The 26,604-nt window shown below is 48.0% G+C and overlaps 1 protein-coding gene and 1 pseudogene across 1 annotated transcript; one reads left to right on the top strand and one right to left on the bottom strand.

Annotated features, from left to right (window-relative positions):
* Positions 1–426: 426 nt before the first annotated feature.
* LOC136465164 (probable alkaline/neutral invertase F) lies at positions 427–23,398 on the top strand (annotated as a pseudogene).
* Positions 23,399–25,110: 1,712 nt separating this feature from the next.
* LOC136465165 (secreted RxLR effector protein 161-like) lies at positions 25,111–26,087 on the bottom strand. Its single transcript, XM_066464014.1, has 2 exons — positions 25,401–26,087; positions 25,111–25,131 (listed from the first exon to the last, which is right to left on the bottom strand). Exons 1-2 carry the CDS (start codon positions 26,085–26,087, stop codon positions 25,111–25,113), a joined length of 708 nt encoding a protein of 235 aa, XP_066320111.1.
* Between the last annotated feature and the right edge of the window lie 517 nt (positions 26,088–26,604).

Below are 26,604 nucleotides of genomic sequence, written 5' to 3' on the forward strand. Positions count from 1 at the left end.
GCTCGAGAGTGTCCGCCGCGTGATACTTGGCCACCTTTAGGAGCGGTAGCCTCCTCTGCTTCCTGGCCAGGCAGCTGTCACACACCTACGTGCGACATCGCCATCAGGAGAGTGGCCTCATCATCCTCATCAGCCTGCGCTAAATGAGCCTGAGCCTTCTTCTCATGCTTGCGATTTGGGTACTCCTTTGCCCAATGGCCCGTCTTCCCGCAGTGCCAGCAGCCGTTGGGGTCGACATTCTTCTTCTTCTTCTACGAAGAAGCCTTGCCGTGTCGCTTGCCATTGGCACCGCGACTGGAGGAGGCTTCCTCGGAGTTCCTCCGGGCAGCCCACTCCTCTGTCAGTAGCAGCTTGCCGCTATCCATCGTTGCTGTGGCCTACTCCATGCGCTCGTCCACCACCTGTAGACGGCCTGTCACATCCTCAATGGCGACGGTGGATAAGTTCAGCATCGTCTCTATGGAGAGAGCAGTCTGGATGGACTTCACCGGCACGGAGTGGAGGTACTTGGAGACCGCCTCTTCTTCGTTGATGGTGACGCCGTGGCTCCTCAGCTTGCTGATGAGCGACTACAGGTAGAGGGAGAAGTCCTCCACCGATTCACCTCCCTTGAACTTAAGGTTGGCATACTCCTGCTTCAGCAGCTGGGCTGTCGCCTTCTTTGCGTGATCATAGCCGACGCGCATCGCTGCAATGGCCTCCCACGCCTCCTTAGTAGAGTTCTTCGTCCCCAATGGCTCCTTAGACTCCGCTGGCGCAGCAGCGAGGATAGCCTCTAAGGCTGATATGTCATCTTCTTCGTTGTCGGTGCCCTTATCAATAGCATTCCAGAGCTATCGAGCTCTGAGCTTGACCTTCATGGTCACCGCCCACTCGACATAGTTGGTACGAGTCAGTGTTAGCCAACTAGTGCCACTGACCTCCCGTACCATACACACAACGACCTCCTGTCGTGGATGGGCAGCCACAGCAGCACCGCTGCTGTCGTCCATCTCCAAACTGCCCATCATCACCAGCGATTAGTTCAGAGATGGCGCTTGTATGGCTCTGATACCACTTGTTGGCCCCTAGATCTTCGGCATGGGTGAGCCGACCGCTCACCGGCGTTGCCGACCGGTCACTATGGCTAGAGGTAGAAGAAGAGAGGGAGAACAGAGCGCACTGTAACACCCTCGGTGTTACATCGTAAATCATTTACTAAAACATGTCATGAGCATCATGTTTATATGTTAATGCATGTAATAAAGTGTGTAGATCAATTTCTGTAACTCGAAACGATCAATAAAAATGTGAAACGAAAGTTGGTTCAATAGTCATGTTATATCACTTAAGGTTGAAAACCAATTTTTATTAAGCAAAAATGCTATAGAACATATATATGTCACCTTAATAAAGTTGGAAGTACAAACTTTGTAGATAACAATGAAATACTTGCTATAGAAAAATAATGTTACTAGCTGATATTTCTAATAGTCTAGAAACGGAACTTGAAAACAAATCTAGCTCAAAAACTTAGAAATTTCTAAGTCTGTCAACAGCTAGACATTGCTATGTTTAGCAATTTATTATGAGAGATTGGGTTAAGGAGTGGTGTAGTGTTATAGCTCGATTTGGTAGTCTCATGTGCCATCTTGAGCATGGTGAATATGGTTTAGGTCCTAAAGCAACCGTTCGGTCGTGTTGAGTGCTTTAAAATTCATGCGCGTCATTGTCTCGGGTTGGTTGGTGCCGGGTGCGCGACCACCGCGCGACCTCCTCACACCACACCGTTACGCTGGGTCGGTCGCTCTGCGTCGTTGTGCTGGGTCGGTCGGGCCGCCCGGGCTTGGCCGAGGTCGGCCGCATCGAGCCGTTGGCCCCACGCCCTACTGCTCTGCCTCGCGCTGCCGTCTTGGGTGCCACCAAGGCCGCGCTACGCTGCCGTCGCGTCCATACTGCCGACCCTCCTCGTGCCGCGACGCTGCCGCTACCGACGCCACTACAATGCTGTGCTGCGCTGCCGCTCGTCTTGTCCTAGCACGCACGTGGGCTGTCTCGGCTGCCCTGCGTCGTCGCCTCGCCTTAATGATGCTACGGCCGCGCATGCCGCGCCTACCTGCCTCCGCGTGCACATCTTTGGATGCATTATTGTGTAGCGGGTGTGTAGACGCCGCCTTAGGTCTGGTCGGTCATGTCTTGCCAAGGCGTGGACGAGCCAAGCCCACCTGCCGCGCTGTCTCTCTCTTTCCCTCTTTCTCCCTCTGTTTTTTCGCCACCGTTGAGTCACGTCATGGTGAGCCAGAGAATGAACACCTTTCATCAATTCCTCGTGCTCGTGGCTCTGCCTTCATGTCCCCTCTCTAGTCGAGCTCCAATTTTTGGAGCTTTGCCGCCACCGTGCCGCTATGAACCATCATCGCCCGTGTCGTGGCCAGCCTCCTCCACTTCACCACGCGCAAATTCCTCTGCACCACTAGCTCGCCTTGGCTCCCTCTCCACCATGCACACACCAGTGGTAGCGCTACTGCCTCCCCGCTGCCACTGACGTGGTCGTGTCCGCTTCGGCTCGTCGCCGTGCTCATCACACGCATGTGGCTAGCCCTACTTAGGTAGTCACCGGCCGAACCACCACTTTGGCTAGGTTCGCGGTGTGCCCCTGGTGCTTATCCCCTATCTCTACCATCCTGTTAGCGATGTGGCTCACCGGAGCGTGGTTGCCGCCGTTGTAGGTCGCCGCCATCGGGGAGAGCCCGCTCTGCTTCACCCCCGTTCGTGCAACCACCGCCCATTATTGCGTGTCGGCCCATAGGTGAGCATCGGTCCCCTAGCTAGGTCTGCAAGGGTCTCGAGTGGCCAGCGTACCTCATAGTGCCACCGCCCACCGTGCCAGCGAGGGGTGGGCGTCCCGAGGACCTCTCCGGTGCAAAGCTGAAAAGATACGAGGGCTCGATTGCAAAGTCGTTGTCTATAGAAATAGTACGTGTAGTGTTCGTGCTATTGTCTGGTAACGTGAGGATGTTTTTGCAAGAGTGCCAGCACGTGTGGGCTCCCCACCACGGGCCGCCTCCTCGTGTGGGCCGCGTTGGGCCGAAATGAGTTTGTCTTTTCGGGGAAAATAGAAAAAGCTTTTCATTTGTATTTTTGAGCTAAACTTTGGTAAATCGTATAAAATCATGTAGATATCCAAAAATTATGCAACAAATTTTGTTAAGTTCCTAAAATTGTGCTCTATCTGTTAGTGTATTTAGTTCATATATATACATGTTGATACCAAGAGCTATTAAATCATTTGAGAGTGCTTAATATTATTAGGTTAAATATTGTAGGAATTTTTGTGGTAGATTGGTGATAGCTTTAGCCCTAAAAATTTTATAGGAGCATCGTGGTATTATTATGTGCTCGCTGTAATTTTTTTAGCCTTAGAATAGGCTAAGTACTAGGGTAGTTAGGTGCTCCTTGTTGTAATATAAGTTAAATCGCTAATAAGAGTAAGATTACATTTTAGTTGCTAAGTTAATACCTGTTAGATGAATCCATACCTGTTTTTGTGGAAATGATAGGTAGTTAGTATCTTAAACATTAGAGCTAGCTTAGTGGCTGAGTAGATGTATCCTTGTTTTCGGAATTGTTGTTGCCTTAATATTAAAGTGTTGCATCATCATCGCATGCATGTAGAGAATGAGTTAGCGGAGATTGTGTCCATCGGAGATCATGAGTTCGAGCAGGTGATCGGAGAGTGCGAGGAGGAGATGCTCATGCAGGAGGAGGTCCCGGAGCCACCCGTGACTGACTTTGCTGACACCGCGCCTGCCCAAGGCAAGCCCCGATGCACAACCCTTATTTTGAATAATCACTGGATATATATATATATATATATATATATATATATATATATATATATATGTGTGTGTGTGTGTGTGTGTGTGTGATGTGCATTTACGTTACAGGCTTATTGTTGAAACTACATGCATGGATATACCTACCTATGAGTTCTATGAGTTTAGGTCGAGTAGTTGCTATGCTTAAGTTTTTCGGTAGCGTGAGGAACCTGCCGTTACTCACAATAAGTGATTATTATTACTCCCATAATAAAATAGTGAAAAGAAATGGAGACTAGGCAAGGATATGATATGGGTATTGGTGGGTGTAATAGGTTGTGTCCCGTGGCTAACAGGGCATAGCTTGGTTACACTGTTTTCTCTGTCCGTGTCGGTTAAGGACCGCCCGTTGCATTGGATTCTAGTCAGATCACAGCCTTATTATCCTAAGCACATACTTGCTTATGGGAGCGGGAAGGCTCGTTGCTCTCTTGTCGTGGGTTCCGGCTCTTTCTGGACCGACTGATTAGAGGCGGGGATGGTGGAGGTCTAAGCACCACACTGAGTCTAGGACTTAGGAGTGGGGACTTGGAGTCCAAGTTTGGACGGGGACCTAGACCCCTTGATAGGAGAGTGGTGGGTTGGTCTTGCTTGTGCCTAGGGTACAAGCGGGGGGTGTTTCCAGGTACTCAGCTGTGATACATTGGTTCATGAATCACCGTGTGATATGGTATGACTTGTCTATGATCTAGCACGGTAGTAAGAACTGAAAGATGAGAGGGAATGAATGGATCTGATCGCTCAACTCTTGCTTGAAAGTAGAACAAGTGCTTACATAGAATGGTTAGCATGACTGTTAATAAAATACATACATAAGGATTCACTACTAGTAATGCTTTTTGCAAAAAGGAAACCCAGCAAACTATAAAGCTTATCATATCCTATGGGGTTGGGAACTTATTCCCACTAGTCGAGTAAGTCTTGCGAGTATATTGTCTACTCAGGGTTTATTTACCCATGTTGCAGGTGCAGCTTGAGAAATGGCTGTTGTGTGGAGGATTCTTCTGGTGGGCACAGACATATCCTTGTATCTTATCGTTAGATGTTTATTTCGATTCTGCTATTTAAATTCCGCACTCTGAACTTGGTATTGTAATAATGTATTTCTGAGAACTCTTGTTGTATGAAATGGACTAAGTATTATAAACTCGTTCTTATTATTGGATCCTAGAGGAAAAACATGGATTGTTTGAGTTCTCCCTTGGGGTATGCTTGATAGAACCGTTTGATGTAGCTAGCTTTCGGGGTGCTTAGCGTCTAGTGGAAGATGAGCGCCTCTGAAAGCGTGCTATTTCGGGCGGTTCTGCCACAGGTGGTATCAGAGCCAATAATGACTTACGAGTTTCATAACTCTTTTCAAAACCTAAAATTTTGACCAATAAAAGTTTTGCGAAATGTAGGATGCGATAAAATTATGTAAATAAGTATAAGCCCTAGTAATATGGTCTATCTAGGATAGCGGAACTAGTTTTACCTAATCAATTTTTTATAGGTACACTAACTTACGCTGCGTAAGAATCATTTAGCAAGCAGAAAGTGAGTGTGCGATGTGCCAAAAATTTTTGTGAATGCCGCTATATTCCAGCTTGAGTGAATAGGTAGGTCGATGCATGCATCATGAAAAGAGAATCTTGATTAAACTAAATTTCCCCCACACGTATAATTTTGGTTAGTGAATTAATCTAATAACTAAAAAGAATGCTTCATCTAAAAGCCTTATCATTTCTCTAATATCTTATTCCTGATCTGGAGGTGTTGCCCCTAATGGTGGGTTTCTATCTGTTTATAGATGAACCTGAGGTCCGGTCATGGGAGCACCAGTGCCGGGGCGGGCCGTGGCCTTGGCGATGGCCAAGGTGAAAGTGGTCGTGGCAATGAGAATGGCAACGAGGAGAGCCACGAGGCCCCACTTCTGGCTCCTCCTCCACCACCACCACCACCTCCGATGACCCATGCAGAGATGATGGCGAAGATGCTGCCTGCTTGGCATGAGTCAGCCCGTGCCTTAGAGATGCTAGCCTAGGTGATTGGAGGCTTTGCCCATGGGGGCCATGGAGGCAATGGCAGGAACGGGGATGGTGCACGCGGTCCTGAGGGGCCCTGTTCTTACTAGGATTCCCTAAAGATGCACCCACCTACGTTTACACCAATGGCTGAGCCTCTGGATGCGGAGCATTGGCTTCATATTCTAGAGCAGAAGTTTCAGCTGCTCACTGTAACTGAAGAACAGAAGGTGCGCTTTGCAACATAACAGCTGTGGGGTTCTGCCAGTGCATGGTGGGACATGTTCAATGCCATGCAGCCGGTGGACCACCGTGTGACTTGGCAAGAGTTTAACATTGCTTTCAGAGAGTACTGTATTCCTACTGGTCTGCTGAATAGGAAGTTGACGGAGTTCCTAGATCTGAAGCAAGGGAGTACGACTGTGATGGATTATGTGAACAAGTTCAAACATCTTCCACAGTATGCTAGGACCCATGTAGACACTGATAAGAAGAAGAGGGACCGTTTCTATCGTGGCCTCTCTTGCAGTCTGCAGAAGGAGCTATACACAGGGAACTACTAGACTTTTGGTGTTATGATGAATGCTGCTATTGCCATGGAAGGACTTTAGCGTGACTCTCAGGCTGAGTGGAAGCGCAAGCGGGTGATTACTGGGTCTTCTAGTCACCCCCAGGCTTAGAAGGTGTAGGTTGTCAGGAGGATGTCGTATCACTCTCAGGGTGGACAGCCATCCCATTAGACTCAATAGACTTACTAGGCACCTCCCATCCAGTACCGTGCACCTACTCAGCAGGTGCAACAGCAGCCTTAGGGACAGCAAGTTTCGCCTCGTCAGGGACAGGGGAACAAGCCTGGTGTTTGTTTCAAGTGTGGCAAGGAGGGCCACTATGCTTGGGAGTGCCCACAGAACCAGCCTACGTAGTCTTTCCAGCCTTCAGCCAACTCCCGTCTGGTCAAGAGGACGATTATCAAGAAGATGGTGCCCGTAAGCCGCTCTGGACAAGTCAACTTCACTGAGGCTAAGGAAATTTTGCAGAATGAACCTATGATGGCTGGTATGTTTACCATTGATTCCCACCTAGCCTATGTGTTGTTTGATTCTAGTGCATCACATTCATTCATGAGCATGTGGTTTACACAGAGGCACAATATATCTTTTAAGGCTATTCCTATTGCCTATAGAATCAGTACTCTAGGTGCGCAGCTGTGCGTTAATACTTGGACGGACACAGTCAGATTAGTGCTAGCCACTAACACTTACCGCCTCCAGTTCATGGTGCTGCTTAGGCAAGGCATAGATGTAATTCTAGGCATGAACTGGTTGCGAGTTTATGGGGTAGTCTTGAACCTTAAGCAGAGAGTTATTGAGTTACGGCTTCCTTCTTCCTAGGATATGATGTCTCTCCTTAAGCCCTCAGATCTAGCCTTACCAGTTGTTGCTCATGTTGAAGCTTCTCCTGATCTTGCCTCTATTCCTGTGGTCTGTGAGTTTCTGAATGTCTTTTCTGAAGATCTACTTGGGTTACCACCGGATAGGGACGTGGAATTTAATATTGAGTTAGAACCTAGCACTACTCCTATTTCATGGCATCCCTACCGCATGGCTCCTAAACAACTAGCAGAAATGAAGAAGCAGTTAGAGGAATTGTTGGAAAAGGGATTCATCCGATGTAGCTCTTCACCGTGGTGTTGTCCAACTATTTTTGTGAAGAAGAATGATGGTACTCTGTGGATGTGTGTGGATTATCGCCCTCTTAATGTGGTAACCATTAAGAACAAGTATCCTTTACTTGTATTGATACTTTGTTTGATCAGTTGGTTGGTGCCAAGGTGTTTTCAAAGATTGATCTTCGTTCTGGGTATCACCAAATTAAGATCCAGCCACAATATATACCAAAGACAACTTTCTCTACTAGGTATGGTCTGTATGAATATCTAGTCATGTCTTTTGGTCTCACCAATGCTCCTACATTCTTCATATATCTCATAAATTCAGTCTTCATGCCAGAGTTGGACAAGTTTATAGTGGTATTCATTGATGATATTTTGATATACTCCAAGAACAAAGAAGAGCATACACAGCATCTTCGGATAGTACTGACTCGATTAAGGGAACACAAGCTATATGCCAAATTCAGCAAGTGTGAGTTTTAGTTAGATCGAGTGCAGTTTTTGGGACATGTTCTAACACCTGAAGGTATCTCTGTAGACACAAGCAAGGTGCAAGATGTGTTAAATTGGAAATCTCCCAAGTCAGTGTATTAGATTCATCAGTTCCTTGGTCTTGCTGGTTATTATCGGCGCTTCATCCCTGACTTCTCCAAAATAGCTCAACCAATGACCAAGTTGCTCTAGAAAGATATCAAGTTTGTATGGAGTCCGGCTTGTGAAGATGCTTTTCAAGCTCTGAAGCATTTTCTTACCACTGCTCCTGTTTTTGCCCAACCAGATATTGACAAGCCATTTGATGTGTATTGTGATACCTCAAGGACTGGATTGGGATGTGTGCTTATGTAGGATGGACGTGTGATAACTTATGCTTCATGCCAGCTAAAGAGGCACGAGGTGAATTATCCCACCCATGATTTAGAGCTGGCTGCTATGATGCACGCTCTAAAGATTTAGAGGCATTATTTGTTGGGAAATAAAGTGCATATTTTTACGGATCACAAGAGCCTCAAATATATTTTCACTCAGTCCAAGCTGAACATGAGGCAACAGAGATGGCTGGAGCTAATCAAGGATTATAATCTAGAGGTTCATTACCATCCTAGAAAAGTTAATGTGGTAGCTGATGCTTTGAGCCGGAAGTGGTATCAAGTTGAAGAAGCACCCTTGTCTCTCAACCATGCTGAGGTGCTAGCCCATATTACTCTAGTCTTGGATCCACTTGAGCAAATTATTATAGAGCAAAGGCAAGATGTTTTGGAAATTCCGAGTATCAAGAAGTTAATTGCCGAAGGGTGTGGTCCCCATTTTAGTGTTGATGACCAAGGTGTAGTGAGGTTCAAGAACAGATTGGTTGTTTCGTCAAGTGAGGAGCTTAGAAGAAAGATTTTGGATGAAGGTCACAATTCCAAGTTATCCATTCATCCGGGAAGTAACAAGACGTATCATGATTTGCGTCACTTGTATTGGTGGCCAAATATGAAACAGGACATTACCAAATACATCTCAGAATGTGACCTTTGTGGAAGGGTTAAGGTGGACCATATGCGTATGCCAGGATTTTTGCAGCCCTTGCCTATCCCTGTTTGGAAATGGGAGGATATTTTCATGGACTTTGTTGTGGGTTTGCCCTGCACAACAAAAAGGTATGACTCTATTTGGGTCATTGTGGATCACCTTACCAAGTCCGCTCATTTCCTTCTGGTGGATACCAGATATTCAACCAGGAAGTATGCTAAGTTCTATTTTGACCGGATTGTGACCCTACATGGAGTTACTCTTACTATCGTCTCTGACAGAGGGTCAGTCCTTGTCTCTCATTTCTGGGAGCAACTCTAGAAATGTCTTGGTATTAGTCTCCTTAGAAGCTTAGCTTATCATCCGCAAACTAATGGTCAGACAAAAAGAGTCAATCCAGTACTTGAGGATATGTTGAGGGCTTGTGCCATTTATTTTCCTAAAAAGTGGGACGAATGCTTGACTCTAGCTGAGTTTTCTTATAACAATAGTTATCAAGAAAGCATTCGAATGGCACCATTTGAGGCCCTATATGGCAAGAAATGTAGAACACCTCTTAACTGGGTTGAGGTGGGTGATCGTGGATATTTTGGGTCTGATTTTATCAAAGAAGCTCGAGAGCAAGTTAGTATTATTCAGAGCCATTGGAAGGCAGCTCAAAGTCGTCAGAAAACTTATGCGGACAAGAAAAGAAGGCCCTTGCAATTTGAAGCTGGTGATCATGTGTATCTCAAAGTGTCGCCCATGAGGGGGGTGCATCGCTTTGGTGTCCGGGGAAAGCGAGCCCCTCGCTATGTTGGACCTTACAAGATTTTGGCCCGGTGTGGTTCTGTTGTCTACCGTATCCAGCTCCCAGATATTTTGTCAGCAGTATATAATGTCTTCCATGTTTCTCAGTTAAAGAAATGTCTTATATTGAGCACCCTGTCAAGATCTTAGATGAAAAAGAAAGAGTGACTAGGAACAATGTGATGAAGTTTTATAAAGTTCAGTGGCAAAATCACTCGGATGACGAAGCAACATAGGAGCAAGAAAGCTATATCTTGAAACATTATCCCCACCTTCTTTCTAGTTCACTGAGGTAATTATTTAAATCAGAATTTATTTCTTATCTCTTTTCCCACACTAGGCACATGCAATTTTGGGATGAGATTTTGTTTAAGGGGGTCGATTTGTAATGCCCTCGGTGTTACACCATAAATCATTTACTAAAACATGTCATGAGCATCATGTTTATATGTTAATACATGTAATAAAGTGTGTAGTTCAATTTCCGTAACTTGAAACGATCAACAAAAATGTGAAACGAAAGTTGGTTCAATAGTCATGTTATATCACTTAAGGTTAAAACCAATTTTTATTAAGCAAAAGTGATATAGAACATATATATGTCACCTTAATAATCTGGAAGTACAAACTTTGTAGATAATAATGAAATACTTGCTATAGAAAAATAATGTTACTAGCTGGTATTTCTAATTGTTTACACCAAAATTTTGGAAGGAGAGCGTGGGAACCCAAAGCTTTCGGGACTATGTCATTAAGGAATCGGTTGCGTAAAGATCGATGTTAGCTGATTCAGATACGGTACTGGAATCGGGACTTTTTGGATAACGTCAGCGGACGATGTCAATGGACTACGGGGAAAGATATGTCGGACTCTACAGAAAGGAAAATAATAGGGTCCAAGTTATTTTCAGTTAGGAATGTTTTCTTTTATTCCAAGAATTGTAATGAGTCGTATTTGAGTAGGATTCATATTTAGGTTCCGGGTATAAATATTGGACCCCGGTTATTGTACAAAAAGACGAACAATCAATCCACACAATCTTTTCGGCTTTTGCCATAGCATTAGGAGTAGGAGTACTGTAGATCTCGACGAGTTCTTTAGCAGATAGGGCTGCATCGACTGATCGACCTTTAGCTTGCTTGTGAGTATCATCACAACTTGTATTGTGCTTGTAAAGCTGTGTCAGCTGATTGATCTTTTATGAGCCATAATATAAGTTAGTTATCGATCTATATCGTAGTTTGTAAGGCTGCATCAGCTGATTGATCTCTTACAAACCATAATATAGATCAAAGTTATCAATCTTGTGTTAAATAACTTATTGTTTAATACAATATCACCAGTTATCGAATCTGCTAAGATTAGTAAGTTTTTATTGCTATTTTTGGTTGATTCACCAGCTATCGATCTTGTTATAATTAATATTTTATTAATTATAACAAATCACCTGATTGAGATAGAGATAGATTGGCATCATATTATCTTAATTGGTCGTCCTTTGATCTGGTCACGCTTTAAATCTCATAATTGACGACTTAATTTTGCTAGATTAGTTGGTTTATCTCTATTCCAATCAAACATAGTATGCATCCAAAGACAGGTTTCAATCTTGAATAAACTCACTAGTTAATGAGATCTAATCTAATGACACTACCATAGCTGTATCGATTCAGTCGAACCTCACTGGTAAGACTTTGGATTAGAGGTTATCGATTTGTGGTTTTGTTCATGATCGAGATATGTACTCTGTTTGTTTGCTATCCATGCATCGACTATTTAGCCGATTCGCCTATACTTTCACACATATAGCATGTTTTTCATGAACCTATCAATATAGATGGTTTTATAGAATCTTTGGTTTTAGTTTGTTATTATTATCATAGCTGTCTCGATCCGATTGAACCTCACTGTTGATGGTAACAGATTAAATTCAGAGCGTTTATAGATTCATTTGTATTAGACAGTCGATTTGTTCGCATGTTATGTCCTTTCTCATTAAACTTATCGGCTCAATGCTTTACACTGATTATATCCATCTAGCTGATGATGTTTCTTTATATTACTTACATTTGGGTGTATTGTACATGTTCTGTCTGGATTAATCAATCATAATAAAATCGCTATGACCCATGAGTATCGGTTATTTTGAATTCGTACCATCATCACTGATATTAGCCGATAATCTTTAATTCAGCGATCCTCGCTTTACTGATATGTTGGATATCGACTATTTAGTCGATAGCCCTATCGAATCGGCTGTTTAGCCACATACTTGGAACTGTCTGGAGCAACACCGACATATTCCACCTTAAACTACTGATTATTCTCTCCTTGTTAATTGTAGGGTTAAATTGACTGGCACGCCTTTGGTCCCAAAACCAACTATTCTTGTGTTAAAGCCAAGCAGATCTTCAATCTCATTCCGTTCAGAACATTCGGCTTGTTGTTTGTTGATTGCATCGCCACATTTTTGCGTCAACACTAATAGTCTAGGAACGGAACTTGAAAACAAATACTGCTCAAAAACTTAGAAATTTCTAAGTCAGTCAACAGCTAGACATTGCTATATTTAGCAATTTATTGTGAGAGATTGGGTTAAGGAGTGGTGTAGTGTTATAACTCGATTTGGTAGTCTCATGTGCCATCTTGAGCATGGTGAAGATGGTTTCGGTCCTAAAGCAACCGTTTGGTCGTGTTGAGCGCTTTAAAATTCATGCGCGTCACTGTCTCGGGTTGGTTGGCACCGGGTGCAAGGTCACCGCGCGACCTCCTCACGCCACGCACATGGTCGCGCCTAGCGCAGTCGCTCTGCGCCATCATGCTGGGTCGGTCGGGCCGCCCGGGCTTGGCCGAGGTTGGCCGTAGCGAGCCGTTGGCCCCACGCCCTACTACTCTGCCTCGTGCTGCCGTCTTGGGTGCCACCGTGGCTGCGCTGCGCTATCGTTGCATTCGCACTGTCGACCCTCCTCGCGTCGCGACGCTGCTACTATCAACGCCACTATGATGCTGTGCTGCACTGCCGCTCGCCTTTGTCCTAGCATGCACGTGGGCTGTCTCGGCTGCCCCGCGTTGTCTCCTCGCCTTAATGATGCTACGGCCACGCATGCCGTGCCCCCACCTACCTCCACGCGCACGTGGTTGGCCGCATTATTGTGTAGCGGGTGTGCAGACACCGCCTTAGGTCTGGTCAGCCGCGTCCCACCAAGGCTTGGATGAGCCGAGCCCACCTGTCACGCTGTCTCTCTCTTTCCCTCTTTCTCCCTCTGTTTCCCACTGCCGTCGAGTCACATCATGGTGAGCTAGAGAATAAACACCTCTCATCAATTCCTCATGCTCGCGTCTCCGCCTTCACGTCCCCTCTCCCTGCCTTAATTATGGCCAGGCCGAGCTCCAATTTTTCGAGCTTTGCCACCACCGTGCCGTTATGAACCGTCACCGCCCGTGTCGTGGCCAACCTCCACCACTTCATCTGCGCAAATTCCTCTACGCCACTAGCTCACCTTGGCTCCCTCTCCACTGTGCACACACCAGTGGGAGCGCTGCCACTGATGCAGTCGTGTCCGCCGTGGCTCAATGCCGTGCTCGTCGTGCGCACGTGGCCAGCCCTGCTTAGGTAGTCGTCGGCCGAACCACCACTTTGGCCGGGTTCATGGTGTGCCCCTAGTGCTTATCCCCTAGTCGCCGGCCGAGTCACGTCATGGTGAGCCAGAGAACGAACACCTTTCATCAATTCCTCGTGCTCGTGGCTCTGCCTTCATGTCCCCTCTCCAGTCGAGCTCCAATTTTTGGAGCTTTGCCGCCACCGTGCCGCTATGAACCATCATCGCCCGTGTCGTGGCCAGCCTCCTCCACTTCACCACGCGCAAATTCCTCTGCACCACTAGCTCGCCTTGGCTCCCTCTCCACCATGCACACACCAGTGGTAGCGCTACTGCCTCCCCGCTGCCACTGACGTGGTCGTGTCCGCTTCGGCTCGTCGCCGTGCTCGTCACACGCATGTGGCTAGCCCTACTTAGGTAGTCGCCGGCCGAACCACCACTTTGGCTAGGTTCGCGGTGTGCCCCTGGTGCTTATCCCCTATCTCTACCATCCTGTTAGCGATGTGGCTCACCGGAGCGTGGTTGCCGTCGTTGTAGGTCGCCGCCATCGGGGAGAGCCCGCTCTGCTTCACCCCCGTTCGTGCAACCACCGCCCATTATCGCGTGTCGGCCCATAGGTGAGCATCGGTCCCCTAGCTAGGTCTACAAGGGTCTCGAGTGGCCGGCGTACCTCATAGTGCCACCACCCACCGTGCCAGCGAGGGGTGGGCGTCCCGAGGACCTCTCCGGTGCAAAGCTGAAAAGATACGAGGGCTCGGTTGCAAAGCTGATGTCTATAGAAATAGTACGTGTAGTGTTCGCGCTATTGTGTGATAACGTGAGGGCATTTTTGCAAGAGTGCCAGCGCGCTTGCGGGCTCCCCTCCGCGAACCGCCTCCGCGCATGGGCCGCGTTGGGCCGAAATGAGTTTACCTTTTTCGGAGAAAATAGAAATAGCTTTTTATTTGCATTTCTGAGCTGTATTTTGGTAAATCATATAAAATCATGTAGATGTCCAAAAATTGTGAAACAAATTTGGTTAAGTTTCTAAAATTGTGCTCTATCTATTAGTGTATTTAGTTCATATATATACATGTTGATACCAGGAGCTATTAAATCATTTAAGAGTGCTTAATATTATTAGGTTAAATATTGTAGGAATTTTTGTGGTAGATTGGTGATAGCTTTAGCCCTAAAAATTTTATAGCACAATCGTGGTATTATTATGTGCTCGCTGTAATTTTTTAGCCTTAGAATAGGCTACGTACTAGGGTAGTTAGGTGCTCCTTGTTGTAATATAAGTTAAATCGCTAATAAGAGTAATATTACATTTTAGTTGCTAAGTTAATACCTGTTAGATGAATCCATACCTGTTTTTGTGGAAATGATAGGTAGTTAGTATCTTAACCATTAGAGCTAGCTTAGTGGCTGAGTAGATGTATTCTTATTTTAAGAATTGTTGTTACCTTAATATTAAAGTGTTGCATCATCATCGCATGCACGTAGAGAATGAATTGGCGGAGATCGTGACCATCGGAGATCAAGAGTTCGAGGAGGTGATTGGAGAGTACGAGGAGGAGATCCTCGTGTAGGAGGAGGTCCCGGAGCCACCCGTGACTGACTTTGCTAACACCACGCCTGCCTAAGGCAAGCCCCGGTGCATAACCCTTATTTTGAATAATCACTAGATATATATATGTGATGTGCATTTACGTTACAGGCTTATTGTTCAAACTATATGCATAGATATACCTACCTATGAGTCCTACTAGTTTAGGTCGAGTAGCTGCTATGCTTAAGTTTTTCGGTAGCATGAGGAACCTGCCGTTACTCACAATAGGTGATTATTATTACTCTCATAATTAAATGGTGAAAAGAAATGGAGACCGGGCAGGGTATGGTACGGGTATTGGTGGGTGTAATAGGTTGTCCCATAGCCAACGGGGCATAGCTTGGTTACACTATTTTCTCTGTCCGTGTCGGTTAAGGACCGTCCGTTGCATTGAATTCTAGTCAGGTCACAGACTTATTATCCTAAGCACATACTTGCTTATGGGAGCGGGAAGGCTCATTGTTCTCTTGTCGTGGGTTCTGGCTCTTTCTGGACCGACTGATTGGAGGCGGGGATGGTGGAGGTCTAAGCACCACACTGAGTCCGGGACTCAGAAGTGGGGGCTTGGAGTCTAAGTTTGGACGGGGACCTAGACCCCTTGACAGAAGAGTGGTGGGTTGGTCTTCCTTGTGCCTGGGGTACAAGCGGGGAGTGTGTTTCGGGGTACCTAGCTAGGATGCTTTGGTTCGCGAATCACCATGTGATACGATACGACTTGTCTATGATCTGGCACCGTAGTAAGAACTGAAAGATGAAACGGAATGAATGGATCTGATTGCTCAACTCTTGCTTAAAAGTAGAACATGTGCTTACATAGAATGATTAGCTAATGAACTAATCATTATTGCTAATAAAATACATATATAAGGATTCACTACTAGTAATGCTTTTTGCAAAAAGGAAACCCAGCAAACTATAAAGCTTATCATATCCTTTGGAGTCAGGAACATATTCCCACTAGTTGGGTAAGTCTTACGAGTACATTGTCTACTCAGGGTTTGTTTACCCCTGTTGCAGGTGCAGCTTGAGGAATGACTGTTGTGTGGAGGATTCTTCTGGTGGGCACAGACGGATCCTTGTATCTTATCGTTAGATGTTTATTTTGATTCCGCTGTTTAAATTCCGCACTCTGAACTTGGTATTGTAATAATGTATTTCTGAGAACTCTTGTTGTATGAAATCGACTAAGTATTGTAAACTCGTTCTCATTATTGGATCCTAGAGAAAAAACGTGGATTGTTCGAGTTCTCTTTTGGGGTGTGCTAGACAAAACCGTTCGATGTAGCTAGCTTTCGGAGTGCTTAGCGTCTAGTGAAAGACGAGCGCCTCCGGAAGAATGCTATTTCAGGCAATTCTGCCACACACGCACACACAGCACAAGCACCAGCGTTGGCCGGAGCTTTGCAGACGAGATGGCAAAACTGAACCCGCTCTCTTTACTGAGTTGCAGTGGTAAACTATATATACAACTCTACCCATCTAATCATAGTATACAAACATGTCAGGCTGTCATGCTGCTACAGTGACTAGATGTGACAACAGGTCTAACTTTGGCGCCAGCCCCTGTTGTGGCTACAGTACGGCAGGAGAGCCTTTCGACGCCTGTCCCTGTCGCGTTGTACATAGGAGAGCAGCAGATTACTTAACAGTCTACAGTAGACCATTGAGATCAGTAAAATCCCAGGAGGAGGATCACAGTGTTCGCTCCATGAAGAAACACCTACAGATACTAATGCATCACACAGGCATGCAATTGCTGATGCTGCTTGGGAAGCCCTCAAAAGGTCAATAGTATACTTCAGAGGCCAGCCAATTGGGACTGCTGCTGCAATAGACTGCAATAGACAAGTCTCAGGGGGCAGCACTCAACTATGATGAGGTGACCTTTTTTGTTTCCAGTTGAAGTTTGGCAGTGTTGTCAATTTTAAAGATTTCGTGCTATTTTTATATTGTACTATGCACCCTTCTATTACTATTTGTTTTGCATCTATCATTAATTCATTATTGTAAATGGTAGTCCTAGTCCTGATGTGGAGTATTCAAGTGTACATTATCAGCTTCCTGCAAAAATACATCATAGCTATCTCATGCATGAATAGCTATGATCAGCAATGATTTATGTTTTTTTTCATATATTGGGACAGGTTTTCGTGAGGGATTTCATTCCTAGCGCATTGGCTTTTCTTATGAAAGAAACTGCACGCCTTCAGTCAAGGGAGAACATGATTGACCTCTTTAAGGTGCATCATCGCAACTGTACCCAGAAGACAGAAAGCTTACTGGCTGATTTTGGTGAAACTGCCATTGGGAGGGTTGCTCCTGCAGATTCTGGCTTATGGTGGATTACTCTGCTTCGTGCTTACACCAAATGGACAGGGGACAATTATCTAGCTGAAAGTACTAACTGCCAAAGGGCCATGCACCTTATTCTCTGGTTGTGTCTCTCAGAGGGATGTGATACTTCTCCAGCCTTGCTTTGTGCTGATGGGTGCTCCATGATAGACCGAAGAATGGTAGGCTGCCCACCTCAATCCAGCTACCTCTGTTTTCTTATTATGTTTGACACTGTATCCTGTATCTATTGTACCTCCTTATGTCTTACTACAAACTTATCGTTCAATTGCATCCTTGGCCCTGGGGACAGCAAGTTATCTAAATGATTGTCTTGAACGTTTGTACATATTTATCATGTATCTTGTTTACTGAAATATTGACTGAAATCTGTGCAGGATATATATGGCTATCACATTGAAATCCATGCCCTGAGTTTGTTGATACAAGACTCTGATCCTGACTTTGTGAACCACATCACAAAACGAATCCAAGCTTTGATCTACCATATACACAGCTTCTATCACTACAAGAATGAAGAGTACTCACAGACAGCTTTGAAGAAGTTCAATGTGATACCCGAATCAATACCTGATCGGATATTTGACTTCATGTCTAGCCGGGGTGGATACTTTATTGGCAACGTTAGTCCTGCAAGGTTGGATTTCCGCTGGTTTTGCTTAGGCAACTTCATTGCAATTCTGTCATCATTGGCGACCGAAGAGCAGGCTGAAGCAATACTGGATCTTGTGGAGGAGCGCCAGCAAGAACTGATTGGTGAGCTGCCACTCAAGATCTGTTACTGTCATGTGGGGCCAACAGTACAGCCGCCGGCCTCGGACACGAGGTACAACCAGGGCAGCCCCCAAGGGGGCGCATGGCCTGGAAGAACCCAAGGAGGCTTAGGCGGCTGGAGGGGCTGCAGTCTCTAAGGTAATTAAGTAGAAGTTGAAGAGATTAAGAAAATAATTAGCCAGCTAGCTAGCAGTTAAGGGCTGGCACAAGTAGCAATGGAGCAGAGCTCCTATATGTACCCCTGTACTCGTTGAAGGAAGTAAGAAAGAAGTTATTCCCTAATCTCCCTCTCTCTCTGCTATTCTTAATCTCATCCTCTGCTGTGGTAGTTAGGCAAAAACCCTGGCACCTCCATTACCTAGTTCAAGCTATGAACTGAGAAGCCAAGGGCCTCCAACTCTAGGCGCCCAGGCCCTTGACAACTTGGTATCAGCTAGCCGGCGATCTTCTTCCACCTCCGCCCCACACCCCAACCCAGCAGCCACCTCGCCATCAAACCCTGCTTCACCCACCGCCTCAGCAGCCTCCACATCCTTGCCAATGGCTGAGCCGTCCACTGCTGACCTGGCCAAGATGATCTAGGCCCTCACCACCACCATGAACGCCTCCATCAGCGATCTTCAACAGTAGGTTGCCATTCTTCAGCAGGCACAGCCACAGGCGTTCTCCGGCTCAGGATCGCGTGGCTCGGGCCACGGTGACCACCACGGGGACCCCCCACCTCGGTTCCAGAAGCTGGACTTTCCCAAGTTCGACGGGAAATCTGATCTGCTGGCCTTCCTTAACCGATGTGAGTCGTATTTCCATCAACAACGTATTGCAGCTGAGGAGCAAGTTTGGATGGCGTCATACAACCTGGAAGATGGCGCTTAGATGTGGTTCATCCAAGTGCAGCAGGACGAGGGTACGTCGTCTTGGCGCCACTTCTCTGAGCTCCTCAACCTTCGCTTTGGGCCGCCGATCCGCTCCAATCCCCTTGGTGAGCTGATGGCGTGCAAGCGGACGAGCTCGGTAGCAGAGTACCAGACCCGCTTTGAGGCGTTGCTTCCTCACGTCGGCACGCTCACGGAGGCACAACGCGTACAAGTGTTTACGGCAGGACTGCAGCCGCCGCTCAGCCTCGACGTGGAAGTCCACAATCCACAGTCCCTCATCATCGCCATGAGCCTCGCGCGCACGCTAGAGCTGCGCGAGTAGTACTACACCGATGTTGTTCCAGCTCCGCCTACGCCATGGCAGGCCACGCGCGGCCTCTTGACAGGGCCACCACCACAGCTGGCCCTGCCAGCACCCCCACCCCATGTAGCAGCCCCTTCCCTCACCATCGAAGGCCGCCAAGTGAAGAGGCTGTCCCAATCAGAGATGGAGGAGCGGCGTCGATTGGGCCTCTGTTTCAACTGCAACGAGAAATTTGGTAGGGGTCACAACCGTGTCTGCAAGCACATCTTCCTCCTCGATCTGGCCGTGGCCGATGACGACGACGACCCTGAGTAGACCGATGTTGCGGTTGACAGCCCAATCATCTCCTTGCTGGACTCGGGCTCCACCCACAACTTCGTGTCTGAGGAAGCAGCGGCACGCACCTCCCTTAGGCTTCAACCCTGCAGCAACATGAAGGTCATGGTGGCAAATGGGGAACGGGTGCCGTGCCCCGGTGTCTACCGTACAGTTCCCTTCTCCATCGCCGGTGAACCGTTCTCCACCGACTTCTTCGCACTACCGTTGGCTGGTTATGACGTCGTCCTCGGCATCGAGTGGCTGGCCTCCCTTGGCCCGATCCTCTAGGATTTTAGCACACTCACCATGTCCTTCTGGCACCGAGATCACAAGGTGTGCTGGACGGGCATCACCGGGGGCACCGGCCCCTCTCTACGAGCGTGCAGCGGGGCTGATCTCTTACCGGCCCTGCTGGACGAGTTCGTCGGGGTCTTCACCGAGCCCACCGGGATGCCTCCGCCTCGATCCCGAAATCACTGCATCAACCTTATTCCGGGGTCCTCGCCGGTGGCGGTCCGGCCGTACCGCTACCCTGCTTCACACAAAGATGAGCTGGAGCGCCAATGCACCACCATGCTGGAACAGGGGCTTATCCAGCGTAGCACATCGGTGTTCTCCTCCCCAGTCTTGTTGGTCAAGAAGGCCGATGGGACGTGGCGTTTCTACATTAACTATCGGGCCCTCAACGCTATTACAGTCAAGGATGCCTACCCCATTCCAGTGGTCGACGAGCTCTTGGATGAGTTGAATGGTGTTCGGTTCTTCACCAAGTTAGACCTCCGCTTCGGCTATCATCAGGTTCGCATGAACCTAGCCGACGTGGAGAAGACGGTGTTTAGAACCCACGATGGGCTCTATGAGTTCCTCATCATGCCGTTCGGGCTGTGCAACGCCCAACAACATTTCAAGCATTGATGAACGACGTTCTCCGCCCCTTCCTGCGCTGCTTCGTCCTCGTCTTCTTCAACGACATACTCATCTACAGCGCCTCCCTGGCTGAACACCTTCGCCATGTGCGCGCTGTCCTCACTATGCTGCATCAACACCGGTTGTTCATCAAAAGATCCAAGTGTGCCTTCGGTGTTGACTCCATCGCGTATCTAGGGCACATCATTTCAACACAGGGGGTGGCCATGGATCCTGATAAAGTCTAGGCCATCGTTGATTGGCCGTAGCCCCGATCAGCGCACGCGGTCCACGGTTTCCTTGGGCTTGCGGGGTACTACCGCAAGTTCATCAAGGATTTTGGCGCCATAGCAGCACCCCTGACGGCCCTACTGAAGAAGGAGGGGTTCACCTGAAATGAGGCAGCGGTCGCAGCCTTCGTCGCCCTCAAGACAGCCATCACTACAACACCGGTACTGGCCCTGCCCGACTTCGAGCAGCCATTCATCGTGGAGTGCGACGCTTCGACACATGGCTTTGGGGCCATTCTCCTTCAAGATCAGCACCCCATCGCCTTCTTCAGTCACCCTGCTGCCCCTCGACATCAATCCTTGGTGGCATATGAGCGGGAGCTGATTGGATTGGTGCTGGCCATTCGCCACTGGAGGCCGTACCTTTGGGGATGCCGCTTCCTGGTACATACTGACCATTTCAGCCTCAAATTTCTTTTGGATCAGCGGCTAGCCACCATTCCCTAGCACCATTGGGTGGGCAAGCTACTGGGCTTCGACTTTTCCGTGGAATACAAGGCGGGTAGCACCAATACGGTGGCCGATGCCCTGTCCCACCATGACACGGAGGAGGCAGCGATCTTGGCGCTCTCGGGACCACGCTTTGACTTCATCGAGCGCCTGCGACAAGCTAATATTCAGGACCCCGCGCTAGTCGCCATCAAGGAGGAGATTAGTTCCTCCCAACACGTGGCTCCCTAGTCCCTCGTCGATGGGCTGGTTGCATTCCAGGGGCGCCTCTACAACCCGCCTGGCGCCCCCCTTCTCTAGGAACTCCTCGCTACCATTCACGATGACGGCCATGAAGGAGTCCAACACACACTCCAGCGCCTCTGCCGCGACTTCCACTCACCAAACATGCGTGCTGTGGTCCAAGACTATGTGCGCGCATGCACCACCTATCAACGCTACAAGTCCGAGCACCTGCACCCAGCAGGCCTTCTTCTTCCCCTATCGGTGCCAACAGCAGTTTGGGTGGACATCGGGATGGATTTCATCGAAGCTTTGCCGCACGTGGGAGGCAAATCCGTCATCCCCACCATTGTTGATCGGTTCAGCAAATACTGCCACTTTATTCTGCTGGCCCATCCTTACTCCGCGAAGTCCATGGCGTAGGCTTTCTTCTCCGACATCGTGCGCCTGCAGGGTATCCCGCAATCCATTGTCTCGGACAGGGACCTCGAGTTCACCTCCATCTTCTGGAAAGAGCTGCTGCACCTCGCCGGAGTCAAGCTACACATGACGACGGCATTCCACCCACAGTCTGATGGCCAGACAGAAGCAGCCAACAAGGTGATCATCATGTATTTGCGCTGCCTGACTGGCGACCGCCCTCGTCAGTGGCTGCGCTGGCTGCCATGGGCGGAATACATCTACAACACCGCTTTTCAGTCCACGCTCAAGACCACGCCATTTCAGCTCGTCTATGGCCGTGAGCCACTCTCCATCCGCTCCTATGAGCCTGGCGAAACCAGGGTGGCTGCGGTGGCCAAGACCATGGCTGAACACGATGAAATGCTGGCTGATGCCCGGGCCCGGCTGGAGCAAGCTCAGGCCATCTACAGGCGGTTCTACGACAAGCATCACTGCGATGTTCATTACAGCGTGCGTGATTGGGTCTGGCTTCGTCTTCGCCATCGCGCCCCGGCCTCCCTCCATGGCATCACCAAAGGGAAGCTATGACCCCGGTACTATGGGCCGTACCGCATCTCTTCCGTCATCAACAACATCGCCTACCACCTCGAGCTCCCTCCCCGCGCCCGGTTGCACGATGTCTTCCACGTCGGGCTCTTGAAGAAGTTCGTGGGCACTCCCCCGACCCCCCCCCCCGGCTCTGCCTCCTATACATCATGGTGCCACACAGCCGGTTCCAGAACGCACCTCACGCACCAGGCTGGCCCGAGGCATCCGCCAAGTACTGATACATTGGCAAGGCGAGCCCTCAGCCTCCGCTACCTAGGAGGACATTGACAGCTTCACCGAGCGTTACCCAAGCTTCCAGCTCGAGGACCAGCTGCTCGTCGAGGGGGGGGGAGAGATGTCATGCGGGGCCAACAGTACAGCCGCCGGCCTTGGACACGAGGTACAGCCAGGGCAGCCCCCAAGGAGGCGCATGGCCTGGAAGAACCCAAGGAGGCTTAGGCGGCTGGAGGGGATACAGTCTCTAAGATAATTAAGTAGAAGTTGAAGAGATTAAGGAATTAATTAGCCAGCTAGCTAGCAGCTAAGGGCTGGCACAAGTAGCAATGGAGCAGAGCTCCTAAATGTACCCCCGTACTCGTTGAAGGAAGTAAGAAAGAATTTATTCCCTAATCTCCCTCTCTCTCTCTGCTATTCTTAATCTCATCCCCTGCTGTGGTAGTCAGGCAAAAACCCTGGCACCTCCATTACCTAGTTCAAGCTATGAACTGAGAAGCCAAGGGCCTCCAACTCTAGGCACCCAGGCCCTTGACAGTTACCCAGCAATGGAAAATCAGGAATGGCATATAGTCACGGGATGCAACCCGAAGAACACTAGGTGGAACTATCACAACAGAGGCTTATGGCCAGGTGAGAGTGCTTTGGAAACTTGATATGGAGCACAACCTTGTGTTATTAAATGCCAACAATAATCTGCATTTCATTTTGCGTTTTGTGGTTTATGGAGTAAGTAGTTATATTATCAAATAGAATAAACATATGAGAATGTGGTATAAACATCTTTGGGTTTAGCAAATTAGTACTTACATAATCTACTGACCAACTTCTGGTAGAGAAGATAACATATATAGACACTGAAAGCTGTCCTAAGTTGGAACAATGCAAACTAGTAATAAGAACAGTCTTTTGTTTGGCAAATTGATATAATTTTACAAATATATATATAAATGGTTATGTTCACATTGAAATGATAGGCATAAAGCTGGGGCACCCATACTTGGCGAGAAGAGCAGCGGAGCTAATGAAGCGGAGAATGTCAAATTTCTCTAAGGGCGGCGATATTGATTCATGCTCTATGATAAATCAAATTGTGGTATGCTTCTCAGCTTAGATCCAACACTCTAATTGCTATTTCTTTATGAAACTTTAATTGCTATTTCTTGCTGAATTCATGTGTTTCTTCATTTGGTTTTCTGCAGATGAAATCTAGGATTCCAATAAATGACAGAGGGTCTAGAAATTGCTATATTGTCAGTTTGGATGGATCCGATGAGGAGATCTTGCAAAGCTATTGGGGAGCTATTGAGTCCATCCGTGAATTTTGCTATTCAAATACCAAACCTGTCGATCTCTCAAGTATTTATGGCTCAAAGATCGAGGTATTTACAACCCCTGAAAGTGGTACATTCTTTCTTGGTTTTGAGTATAAGAACCGGTTTTTTGTGTTGTCCCTTGCGGGTTAGGATCTATATACTATGGGCTGGAGGTCTATGCATGGAACATTTGAGCTGAAATCAGATACTCAGAAGGTAAACTATATGGCTGATCCATGCACAGTCTTGGATATACCTAAGCAATACATGTTTCTTTCTCCAAAGGGAAAACTTGGTAACATAAGAATAGGTGGACTAGCTATGAAAGATGCCTTCGAAATGTTACACAAGTGCCGTGGACAAGTATCATATGAAGTGATGCAAGCAATAGGCATATTCTCAGTTAATTTCCCAAAGGCCGCCAGGATTCAAGGGGTTTTCAATGATATTTGTGCGTCATTTTGTCCGTTGCATGGCTATGATGTGACAACCCTTGATAGTAGAAACAAAAATTCATTCTGGGTACAGAACTGGGATCAGTATGCGTTCCAAGGAATGCAGAGAATAAGTCATCTTTTAAAGGGAAAATCACCACCACCTATAAAAAATCCTAAAGATGATGTGATACAAGTCAGTTCAGAAAGTGAGATTTTCAAACAAATTCGGATACTACCCAGAGATGCCTATGGAGAATGGCCGTTTGAGCATGAAGCTAGACCATCACCAATATATGAGTGTGTATTATGTTAGTCACTGAATTCTCACTCTTGGTAATAGCAGAATTCTTACTCTCATCGAGAGAGGATGACACTAGGAGTTGGGGCAATTTTCTAGTTTATTTCTCACACAAACTCACACAAATGCCATGCCAACCTGAGGGGTTGGGGATACATATTTATAGGCTGCTAGCCAGCCAAGCATATGCCAAGATGCTAGTCTAAGATGCTAATATGATGTCCTCTAAGATGCTATCCTAAGATGCTGTCCTAGCTAAGATGCTACTGCAGCCAGCCCCACAAAGACCAAAGACCAGCTGCAAGGATGATATCCTCTCAGTCAAGATGCTGCTGCAGCTAGTCCCAAAAAGACTGTCAATAGAGACTTATCCATCATTCTCTCCCTAAGTCTTATGCGTCGTCTTGTGGGAAAGTTGAACCATCCCGGTCCTGGAGTAGAGCTCAAGGAACTTGATCCTCCCAAGTGGCTTGGTGAGCAGGTTTGCAAGCTGGTCCTTGATGTTGATGTAGCTCGCCTTGATGCTCCCTTCCTCCAAACAGCCTCGGATGAAGTGGTACCACACCCGGATGTGCTTGCTGCGTTTATGGAAAACGGGGTTCTTTGCCAGGGCCAGAGCGGACTTGTTGTCCACCCTGAGCTCCACTGCTCTAGTGTCTCTACCGAGGAGATCACCAAGCAGTCGAGCGAACCAGAGCGCCTGAGTCGAAGCGGTGGAGGCCGCTATGTACTTGGCCTCGCAGCTGGACAGGGCCACCACCTGCTGCTTGACCGACTGCCAGCTAATGAGGCACTTGCTGAGGAAGAAGAGGATCCCACTCGTGCTCTTGCTGGTGTCGATGTCGTCGGCGTGGTCGCTGTCGCTATACCCGATGAAGTGTGCTGCCCTAGGGCACCTAGGGTAGTAGAGGCCATGGTCGAGAGTCCCCGCAATGTAACGGATGATCCTCTTCATAGCCTGGTGGTGCTCTGTTGTCGGTCGCTGCATGAACCGACTAACGTAGCCGACGGAGAATGCCAAGTTCGGCCGTGTGTGGGCAAGGTAGCGAAGGTTCCCCACAGGACGCCGGTACTGCATAGCGTCCACCTCCTCCATCATGCTGTCGCGGCTCAGCTTTAGCCTCTCCTCCATCAAAGTGAGAGCTGGGTTGCAGTCGGTGAGCCCAGCTAGCTCAATGACACACTTGGCATAGGTGGTCTGTCGAAGCGTGATCCCAGAGTCATCCTGGTGCACCTCGATTCCTAGGTAGAAGGAGAGAGGCCCCAGGTCACTCATCTGGAAGGTGGCCTTCATCTCTTCCTTGAATGCTGCCACCTCCACATCCTTGGTGCCGGTGATCACCAAGTCGTCAACGTAGACACCCACCAGCAGAGCATTTCCTCCACTGCCCCGTTGGTAGATGGCCGCCTCGTGCGGGCTTTGCTCGAAGCCCATCCCCTTTAGCGTGGAATCCAACTTGGCATTCCACGCCCTCGGTGCCTGCTGCAAGCCATAGAGGGCCTTGCGCAGGTGGAGCACCTTGCCCTCCTTGTCGGGGATCGCAAATCCCGGTGGCTAGTGCACGTAGACCTCCTCCTTCAAGTCGCCATTAAGGAACGCCGACTTAACGTCCATGTGATGAACACGCTAGCCCTCCTGGGCAGCTAGCGCAAGGAGGAGTCACACGGACTCCATCCGTGCCACGGGAGCGAAGGCGTCGTCGAAGTCGACCCCCTCCAACTGCACGAAACCTCGTGCCACCAAGCAAGCCTTATGCTTGACGATGGCGCCAGCTTCATCCCTCTTCAGCTTGTACACCCACTTAAGGGTA

The sequence above is a fragment of the Miscanthus floridulus genome, chromosome 7 (assembly GCF_019320115.1).
Source record: "Miscanthus floridulus cultivar M001 chromosome 7, ASM1932011v1, whole genome shotgun sequence".
NCBI classification, from domain to species: Eukaryota; Viridiplantae; Streptophyta; class Magnoliopsida; order Poales; family Poaceae; genus Miscanthus; species Miscanthus floridulus.

Coding starts and splice junctions, on each gene's coding strand:
- LOC136465165 (XM_066464014.1), bottom strand. CDS start 26,087: ATGAAGGCCACCTTCCAGATGAGTGACCTGGGGCCTCTCTCCTTCTAC. Junction 25,132..25,400: donor ACAAGTCCGCTCTGGCCCTG/GCAAAGAACCCC, acceptor TTTTGGGACTAG/CTGCAGCAGCATCTTGACTG.